Consider the following 10759-nt stretch of genomic DNA (forward strand, 5'->3'; position numbering starts at 1 on the left):
TGCTTGGCTAGTACTTCTATTTCTATGTTAAATAGGAGTGGTGACAGTGGGCATCCTTGTAATTCCTGTTCTTAAGGGAAAAGCTGAATGATATTGGTGGTGAGTTTGTTGTATAAGGCTTTTATTGTTTTGAGATAATTTCCTTCTATACCTAATTTGCTGAGATTCTTTATCAACAAACAGTGACCGTCTGACTTCTTCTTTTCCAATCAAGATGCCCTTTATTTCTTTCTCTTGCCTGAATGCTTGGCTAGTACTTCTATTTCTATGTTAAATAGGAGTGGTGACAGTGGGCATCCTTGTAATTCCTGTTCTTAAGGGAAAAGCTGAATGATATTGGTGGTGAGTTTGTTGTATAAGGCTTTGGCCCCAGGCTTTTATTGTTTTGAGATAATTTCCTTCTATACCTAATTTGCTGAGATTCTTTATCAAGAAGGATGCTGAATTTTGTCAAATTCTTTTTTATGTGTCTATTGAGATAATCATATGGTTTTTGTCCTTGATTTTTTTGATGTGGTATATCACATTTATTGACTTAAGTATTTTAAACCATCCTTACATCCCTGGGATGAATCCCACTTGATCATGGTGTATGATTTTTTTGATGTGTTGCTGCATTCTGATTGCTAATATTTTGCTGAGGATTTTTGTGTCTATGTTAATCAGAAATATTGGCCTGTACTTTTTTCTGTTTTTGTTGTATCTCTGTCTGATTTTGGTATCAGGTTGATGATGGCCTCATTGAATGAGTTTGGGAGAATGGCCTTTGTTTCCACTTTTCAAACAAGTTTGAAGAGAATTTGTATTAATTCCTCTTGAAAGATTTGGTAGAATTCAGCAGTAAAGCCATCCAATCCTGGGCTTTTCTTTGTTGGGAGACTGCTTATTACTGATTCAATCTCATTGCTTGTTATTGGTCTTCTCAGGTTCTCTATTTCTTCTTTGATCAGTCTTGGTAGTTTATATGTATCCAGATATTTATCCATTTCCTCCAGGTTTTCAAATTTGTTGGCATATAGTTGTACATAATAGTCTCTAATGATTCTTTGTATTTCTGTGGTATGAGTTGTATTGTTTCCTTTTCCATTTCTGATTTTTGTTATTTGGGTCTTTCTTCTTTTTTTAGTTAGCACAGCTAATAATTTGTCTGTTTTGTTTATCTTCTCAAAAAACCAATTTTTGTTTCTTGATCCTTTGTATCATTTTGGGTACTCTATTTCATTCAGTTCAGCTCTGATCTAAATTATTTCATTCTATGTACTAATTTGGGGATTGGATTATTTTTGTTTTTCTAGTTTTTGTGAGGTGTAGATATAGATTGTTTATTTCAAATCTTTCTTTTAATGTAAGCATTTATTGTGATAAACTTTCCTCTGATTACTTCTTTCGCAGTATCCCACAGATTTTGGTATGATGTGTCTTTGTTTTCATTAGTTTCAAGAAGATTTTGATTTTCTATTTAATTTCTTCTTGGACCCATAAGTTGTTCAGGAGCATATAGTTTAATTTCCATGTATTCGTATAGCTTCCAGAGTTTTGCTTATTATTGTTTTCTAGTTTTAACCTGTTGTGGTTTGAAAGGGTAATTGAAATGATTCCAATTTTTAAAAACTTGTTGAGACTTGATTTGTGACCTAACATGTTCTGCCCTGGAGAATGTTCCATATGCTGATGAGAAGAATGTATATTCTATAGTTGCTGGGTGAAACATTCTGTAGATATTTGCCAGGTCCAATTGGTCTAAAGTGTAGTTTAAATCCTATGTTTCTCTGTTAGTTTGTTGCCTAGATGATCTGTCAATTGCTGAGGGAAGGGTGTTCAGGTCTGCAACTATTATCATACTGGGGTCTTTCTCTTTCCTTAGGTCTGATAGTGTTTGCTTTGTATATCTGCGTGCTGCAGTGTTGGGTGCATATATATTTATGACTGTTATGTCTTTGTGTTGGATTGATGGCTTTATCATTATCTAGCAGCCTTTTTGTCTCTTATTATGATTTTGGTTTAAAGTCTATTTTATCCATATAAAAATAGCTATACTCCTGCTCATTTTTGGTTTTCCTTTGTGTGGTATATCTTTTCCGTCTCTTCCTTATTACTCTATGTATGTCTTTACAAGTCAGATGAGTCTCTTGAAGAGAGCATATTGTTGGGTTTAGCTTTTTAATTCAATCAGCCAGTCTTTGTCTTTTGAGTGAGGAGTTTAATCTATTTGCATTTAAGGCTTTTATCAACAAGTATTGTCTTAATCTTGGCATTTTATCAATTTTTGTACGGATGTCTAAATATCTTTTGTAACTTTCTTCCCCTTTTATTGTTTCTCTTTGATGTTTGTTGGATTTTTGAGGTGGTAAGGTTTAGTTTCTTTCTCTTTCTCATTTGCATTTTTGTTGTACCAGTGGTTTTTTTTTTTTTTTCTTTCTTGTGTATTCATGGTTGTGATTATCATTTTTCAGATTTCAGGTGCAGGACTCCCTTGAGGATTTCTTGTAGGACTGGTCATGTGGTGGAGAACTCTTACAGTTTTTGTTTGGGAAATATACTATTTCTCCCTCATTTCTGAAAGATAGTCTTCCTGGATATAGTATTCTTGGCTGGAAGTTCTTTTTCTTTTAGTATTTTGAATGTATTACCCTATTTTCTTCTGGTCTGTAGAGATTCTGTTGAGAAGTCTGCTGTTAGTGTGATGTGGTCTCCCTTGTAGGTGACTTGATACTTTTCTATAGATGCTTTTAGAATTCTCTCTTTGCCTTTGACCTTTGCCAGTGTGACTATAATGTGTCTTAGAGAGAATGTTTTTGGATTGAATTTGTTTCGGGATCTTTGAGCCTCCTAGATCTGAAGGTCCATGTCTTTCCCAATACTAGGAAGTTTTCTGTTATTATTACATTGTTTTCATTGCCTTTTCCTTTCTCCTCTGCTTCTGGAACACCCATGATTAGGGTGTTAGTGTGCTTAAGGTTGTCTGCTAGCTCTCTCAGAGATTCTCTACTGTTTCATTTTTTCCTTTTCTTGTCCTCCTGGATTATTTCAAAAAGACCACCTTTGAGATCAGAAAGCCTTTCTTCTGCTTGCTTTAACCTGTCGCTTAAGCTTTTGGTTTTTTTTTTTATTATTATTATTTCATTGCATGAATCCTTCAGTTCCAGGGGTTCTGCTACATTCCTTTTTAAGGTATTAATCTCTTTGTAAATTTCCTCCTTTAAATCCTGGACATTTTTTCTCATTTCATTTTGTTATGTGGCTGAGTCTTCTCATATATCATTGAATTTCCTTAACACTGTTGCTTGGAATTCTTTTCAGTCATTTCAAGAGTTTCCTGCTCTATGAGGCATGGTACTTGAGAATTACTGTATTCCTTTAGTGGTGTCAATTTTTTTGGGGGGGGTATTTCTAGTATCTCTACACTGATGTCTACTCATCTGGCAGAGCAGTTCCTTTTATTACTCTGGAATGAGCTTTGAGAAGAGAGACTTCTGCCTCTTTTTCTGTGCTCAGTTAGTGACTCTCCTTGTGTCAATGCAGTTGAGTGGGTGGTGGGCTGCCTAGTGGCAGCTGTTGCTGTTGTGGTGGCTGTGTTGGACCACCCACATGGAAGTGGTGTTTGCAGCATGCTCCTGACTTCTGTTAGGTGCTAGGGCTACCTGCAACTCCTGCCTGGGTCCACAGGCTTTGTCCTGCCTTCTGTCAGGTGGGAGAGGGTACCCATAGGTCCTGCCTGGGTTCCTAGGCATGCTCCTGCCTTTTGTCAGATGGGGGAGGCTACCTGTGTCTTCTTCCTATAACCGTTTTCTGATAACTATCTGACTGTCTTTGAACTGGGATAGAATGTAATGATCTGCAAATGCATGGGCATCTGCATGCTGTGTGTCTGCTGCCTGCAATATAAAACCATCCCTTATGAGCCACATTGCTTTGGGAAATCAGCACAAAATGTCACTTTGATAAGGGACAAGAAACAAATGCATCTATTTTATGAAACATTCAACAGAAGTTTGGTGTTGTAAAAATGATGAGTGTGTATTAGATGTGTTAGAAATCAGACTTCATGTACTTTAATGGAATATTTTTTTTCCTTCTTCTGTCTCTTAGCCCCTCTTCCCCAAGAAGAACTATGAATGCTTGACTAGCTGCGAGTTCCTCAAGTACATCCTGCTGGTGAAGCAGGGGGATTGTCCGGCTCCGGAGAAAGCCAGTGGGTTTGCCGCTGCCTGCGTCGAAAGTTGTGAAGTTGACAATGAGTGTTCCGGGGTGAAGAAATGTTGTTCGAATGGCTGTGGACACACTTGCCAAGTGCCCAAGACTCTGTACAAAGGTAATGAGCAAAGCAGAGTATGTGAAGAGACTTCACATCACAGGAGTGTGTGTGCCCAGGGCAGGGTGTCAACCATAGATGTGAAAAGTCCAAGAAATACACTTTAAGAAAGTTTACTTATGCCATAGGTACACATCTTAAAATATTCATGAACCACAGAGATCATCCAAAATAAACTCAAAATGGGGCAGAGCAAAGCATTAATATTAATTCTTTTTAAGTTTAACATATAGGGATAGCAGCAATTCAGGAACTGTTTTGTATTTTTCTCTAGTAAGAATAAATCAATTTAGCTCTACTGGGTACATTGGAATAAATAGATTTAAATTCTTGGAAAATAGGCTAGAGATGGGGTACACTTGAAAAACACATAATAAAGATACTGGTATTGTGGTTTTGCTGTTGGCATAATCCAATGACAAAAGCATCATTGTGTAGACTTTAAATATTTTGATTAGTGTTGAGATCTTAAACAAGGGAATTGCCTCCTTCCAAGAAATGGAGATTCATTCAATTTATCAAGCAAATTAGCAGATGTAGTAGTTTACATTCAGAAGCAGTTTCTAGAGCACTTAACTCCTTCGTGCTAAGTACTACTTGTTTTTTTCTGTAAATGGGACAAAATTATTTGATGCCAAATTGCTTCTGTTGTATTATGTATAGTTTTGGATACACTCAATGTACACTGTGGTACGTAACATTTTGTTATTTTTTTCTGCTCTACTTTGAAGAGTAAAGTAGAATGAATCAGTAGGCATTATTCATTACAAATATGAAGAATAATAGATGTCTTCCTCTCTCTCTTCCCTCCCCCTTACACACACACACACAAAATACATACTATTTCTAAATACTGGTAAATTTAAAAAATAATATGTACAAAACAGTATTCAACAGCAATGCCAGTTTTGAATGATGTGCTGGCTGACTAGTTAACCCTCATAACAATCTGCATCTCCCAGAAGTAATGCACCTGCCCCATTCCTGTATCTCCCCCTGGGAAATACCCTCCTCTGAAATCTATGTAATCCATCCAGTAATCCTAGGATCCTTGGAAACTTAGCATAAATAGTATGTCTCAAATTCAAAATAATTGCTGCTTCCTCTTCTTACTGGGTGATATTTCTTTAATGGATTTAAAGTTTTCTTATTTTCATGCCTTTTATTACAAACCACATCAAATAACTTTTGCAAATTCTAAAACCATTTAATTTCTAAAAAGCCTGTTATTATAGATCATATGCTATTTATTGTTAGCATTTAACATAAAATAGGATACTTTAAGAGGGATTGTTTTAAACACATTTGTAAAACCTATAGTGTTCTAAAAGTTGGGCATTTTAAAGAGGTAATATAACTTAAAATATACATTTTTTATAAAAACATTGCAGAGTCAGTATGAAATTCAAATATGCCTATTTTACTGAGGATAAGAGGAATATTCTAGGAAATGCTAGAATAAATGATTAATTATGCAAAGACATTTGGAATGTAAATGCTTAAGTAAATAAGATGGACTTTTTATTAAAGTGCTGAACTTGCTCTTCTACTACAAAGTAACTCCTAACTCGGATTTTTGTGGACAGAAGGAATTCATGGAGAACTAACCACAAATGGAATAAAAATACTCTGTTGACCTGACAATGACTTTTTTTTTTTTAAGAAATTTCATTTTTATTTTTTTTCCTTTTTGTGTCTTTTATCGTGACCGGCAACGGATCGCAACCCTCAGTGTCGTGCCCGTACCGGACCGGGACCGGCAACGGGATCGCAACCCTCGGTGTTGCGCCCGCACCTCACTCAGTCAGTGAGCGGCTGGCCTGTATGTGGGATCCAAACCCTTGGCGTGAGCGCCGCCGCGCTCCCAAGCGGGGCACTGTAGCAGTGCGCCACCGGGCCGGCCCAGTGACAATGACTTTTGCATAATGGGCATTTAAAGACTACTCTACTGTTAAGTTGAAAAGGTGTATATGTACAGGTAGACATTTTTCTCTTTCTTTCTTCAGCAGCCCCTCTGAGAAGGCTGGTTTCCACGTCCTGGGAGCATTTCATGGTACCAATGAATAAGTCAGTGTGTGTAAGCAAAAGGAAGTCAGCCTTTCAATGGCGTCTTAGCTGAGTAGCCACTTGAAGTCCCTGCTGGCCTTCCTAGCAAGGAGTTCAGCTGCTCAGACACTCTGAAAGAGGAGAGTAGTGCTCTCAGGCCCCAGGGAAAGCCTCCTGCCGACCAGCCCTTGTCTTGGCGAGTGCCCATTCAGATGACACACATATCACCCTTGGCAATCTTGGGGTCCCAGTAGTGACCTCTTTCCTACCTTCTGATTGATTTCTTACTGCCCAGAACAAACTTGCGGAGGAGGCTGCCTTCCTCTCCCTGCTTCTGCTGGGTCTGTGGAACACTTTTCCTTAGGAAGAGTGGGACCCATGGTCAGTTGAGATAAACTAGTCCCGCTCTCAGTTTACAACTGCTGAAACTGAGGTGGCAGGCTGTTCCTAAGTGATTCAGTAGCTGGCAGCAGAAATATATCTAACACCTGCTCCCACCTGCACTAGCTGTCCGTGTCATTCTTTTCTTAGCAGGGGGAGGGTGGCTGGCTGGTACGGGGATCTGAACTCGTGATCTTGGTGTTATAAGGCTGAGCTCTAACCAACTGAGCCAACCAGCCAGCCTCCCTGCCATTTTCTTTTGACTGTGTAGGACAGTCACTTAAGCTTTCACTTGGCATCATTGTATTGTTATTCTGTAGGTCAACCAAAAGATATATCAGTATCTTTTTAACCTAATGAAATCACTGGCTTATCAATCATTTTAGGCTAATGAATAACATGGGTTTTTCTGTCCTTGTCATTGCTAATTACTTTGTAGAGCTAAAATATTTAAATTAAATACAGAGTGCACGTAATGGAGAACCAAGTTCTATTGGACAAATACGGAAAAACTGTAAGTTCCTTATGAGCTTGTTAATCACTGGTTATTTACTTATTAAAGTGTCATCACATAGTAGTTGCTGTTTGGAAATCCTGACGAGCATTTTCTTAACATTTCCCCCAGTTTAAGTTTAAAAGTTTAAGGTGTCACCTGGATCTGCAAGTACTGATACTTTTCAGTTGAATAAACATTTATGGAGAACCTGCTATCTGCTACGATCTGTATTGGGCACTGGGTACCCACATGAATATGACACCAACACAGTAGTTCTTTACTAAAGTAGTCATGCACACAGCACTCATTTATGTGGGAAAATCAGTTTTTAAAAATTTTCCCATAAATTGATATGTACTAGCCCCTGAACTATTTTTTCAACTGATTGCATATTGGATTAATTTTTAAAAATTAAAGATTACAGAAATGCAAAAATACTTTCAGTTCGATCTGCTTTCATGGAAGGCAGAATGTGGGGGGAGATACTGATTTTTAGCTTCAAAAGCTTTATATTCTGGAAACTTGGGTTATACTGAATGAACTGCTCTTAGCTGATACTCATAGGTTAACTTTATAGACTACTGTTACAGTTCGAAACAAACAGAAATCCTTCCTTTTACTTTTTAAATAAAATTAGTAGCAGCAAAACAGAAGCCCTGAAAAGGTTAAAGTGAATGAAGATGCTTGAAAGTGCTAGTTCTATAAAATGCAAACCCTAATATAATTGCGGAAAGTTTAAAGAGCTTATCTTCTACAGTAGGGCATAGATGATTGCATTTTGTAATATTTTCTTTCTCTTCCTGTATTAAGCCTGTTTTATGGCACTGTTAGACAGTCTTCCCTCCAGAAAGTAATATGTTTTATTATTTTAATGCCAAACCCAACTGCCTCTCCTGGCTTCCAACTGTGGTAATTGGTTTGGATAGGGAAGGGGAAAAGCTAAACATTTTTCCAAACATAAATATAAATAAACATACAGATTAATCTGTGGCTTTCAGTTATCTATGTTTACCCGTTGCCATGGATGAACCAAGAATTAATTTATGTGTCACTTTATTTCTTTCCGGAAAGACCTGATAATGAAGTTAACTTAATATTTCTACAAATATCTTAACATGAAATATTTAAACTTCATGCCTTTAGAGATGGACTAATGCAACTTCTCATGAGTGAATTGAATGTGTGAATTGAATCCAGTGGTCCAGTGCCTTAACCTGATGTCAATACAAATTCCTAGAGTACCGATTATTTTTATGAGTGATATTAAGTAGTGGCTAATCATTGAATCACTAGAACATTTCATCTTGCTACATTTTCATACCATTTACATTCAACACAGAAGAGTTTTACTAGTAATAGAATCTCACAATGAATATGCATCTGCTGGTTGTTTACCATCATCAGTGTATTTTCAACATTTTTTTAAAGCATTGGGTTTCTGTTCTTTTGCTTTCACCGTAATGCTTTTTGCCTTTTAAAGGGGGAAAAACCCCACCCAAACCTGTATTGTCACATACTGTGGGGTGCCATATGATAACCCTTTTGAATTTTCAACAGAATAGTCTAGATTTCAGATGACTAATTTGTTCAAAAATAATTTTAAAAAAGAAAAATTCGAATCACTTACATAATGGAATGCACACGGAGAAGAGACCCAGCCTGCACATCTGGTTATGCAGTTGGGATACTGGTTCAGCTAGCGCGGGCTGTGCCACACTGGAAGTGAGGCCGGGGTCTTGATGGGTTGAGCCCATCTGCACACAATTACCACAGAGCACCAGAGTTATTTCCAATCAGCCGCGCCCACTGACTCCAATGCAAAGCAGATGGATGATTTCTTAACATGCAAATTGCCGGGTCACTGTACATGATTATTAAAGAGATTTTAAAATGAAGGAATTTGAAACTGACATCACCCTGATGCTCATTATGTTTAATTAAGGCTGTTGGTAGTTGAATAATGTTCAAGATTCAAAACCATGTAGCAAGGGGATTTGGATTCTTGCATTTGCTTCTGAGATCAGCAGCCACAGTATGTGCTGCAGTGGTATGTACTCTGGAGGATTATACATTGGAAAGCCAAGGAGAAAGGTGTGCTCTACGGTTGAGGAACTAACTGGCCATCTTCTCTTTTCCATGCACAAAGAAGTCCAGTGAATCATGAAATATTCTCCGAAGCTATTGTCTCTTCCCATATCTGTGTAACCCTCCATTAGAAGTATCCATTAGAAGTATAAATATGGTAAACCCGCCTGCCTGCCCACATGGAGTGCAAGAATAATGCAAAACAATCATGTTATTGAGACTGGCTTTCATCACTCTGAACAGATTTGGGTGGCTTTTTTCTTGACACAAAAAATAGAGAGCTATTTCTGATTAAAGCCAATCATCAGTTAACTTTGGGATTTCCGTCCTGTCAGGAATTGGTCTTTTTTTTTTTTTTTTAACTGTCCAATGGTCCATGCAAAAAACTATTTTATTTTTTAAAAACCTTAACATTTTTTTTAAGTATCTACTCATTTTTTAAAAAAGAGTGAATGTACATTTGAGTCATGTGACCATGGTGGAAAAGAGATCTGAGTTCACTGAAAGAATATATGACTGAGAAGGTAGCACAGAATACCTGTGATAGCTTTCTCCCTTCCCTAAGTGACTTTCAAGCAGAGAGGGGTTTACCAATGTTGCAAATGTTTGCATAAATGTTCCAGTATTCTCTTATTTCCCCAGGCATATCTTGAGCTTTTCCTCCAGCAAATATTGACTAAACATGTGTCATTGCAGAATGTTCTCTTCTGGGACACTGTGAATTGTGGAAATGAAGGAGATGTGGTTCTTGACCCCTGGGGGCTACAGCTTAGTGGGGAAGACATCATTAAACGAGCTTGCTGCAGCAAGAGGCCGTTAAATGCACATCTTGACAGTTATAGGCTTAACGTTCAAGTGAGCAAAAGAATGGAGCCTTTGTTTCCACTTGGGAAGTTGAGGGGAAGTGTCCCAGAGGGGTGGGTTTTGGTTGAACCTGGAAGTATTCAAGTGTCTACAGTCAGAAAATAGAAGGAAAGACATTTCAGAGAGGTGGTGGAAAAAAAAAAAAAAAGGCCATAAGCCGGGCATGGTAATATGGGGTATCTAGCAGTGGGTTTCTGAGATAGCTGGGTCTACAGATAGGGCTGTGACAAAAATGTATGACGTACTGAGAGATAATTTGAAAGATGAGTGAGTGGTAGCTTATCATGCCTGAAAGGAAATGGTGAGAAGTTTCCCTTCATTCTATAGAAATGGAATGTAATTGAAGGGTTTGAGAAGGAAAGAATCTCACCTCTGCTTTAGAAAAATAACCACAGAATACTGTGAAGAGGGAATTAGAATAAAGAGATGGATGTGCAGGGAGATGGGTTGGAAGACTACTGCACAGGTCTGGGCAAGAGGTGAAAGGGAATAAAGGAGGCAGGTCACCCTGGAGACAGAATGATTTGGGAGTTCCCCAAAATATACTGTGCAATAAAACAACTAGACGGTGGTAG

At 37.8% G+C, this 10759-nt stretch overlaps 1 protein-coding gene across 1 annotated transcript in view; it reads left to right on the forward strand.

The window, feature by feature from the left end:
- KAL1 (Kallmann syndrome 1 sequence) overlaps positions 1-10759 on the forward strand; it is a 38013-nt gene that overhangs the window by 4391 nt on the left and 22863 nt on the right. Inside the window, exon 2 of the mRNA XM_008593862.1 lies at positions 4090-4312. Within this exon, the coding sequence (XP_008592084.1) occupies positions 4090-4312 (223 nt within the window). The remainder of the gene's footprint in view (positions 1-4089; positions 4313-10759) is intronic.

This window comes from Galeopterus variegatus, unplaced genomic scaffold, assembly GCF_000696425.1.
Source record: "Galeopterus variegatus unplaced genomic scaffold, G_variegatus-3.0.2 Scaffold9756, whole genome shotgun sequence".
Taxonomy (NCBI): Eukaryota; Metazoa; Chordata; class Mammalia; order Dermoptera; family Cynocephalidae; genus Galeopterus; species Galeopterus variegatus.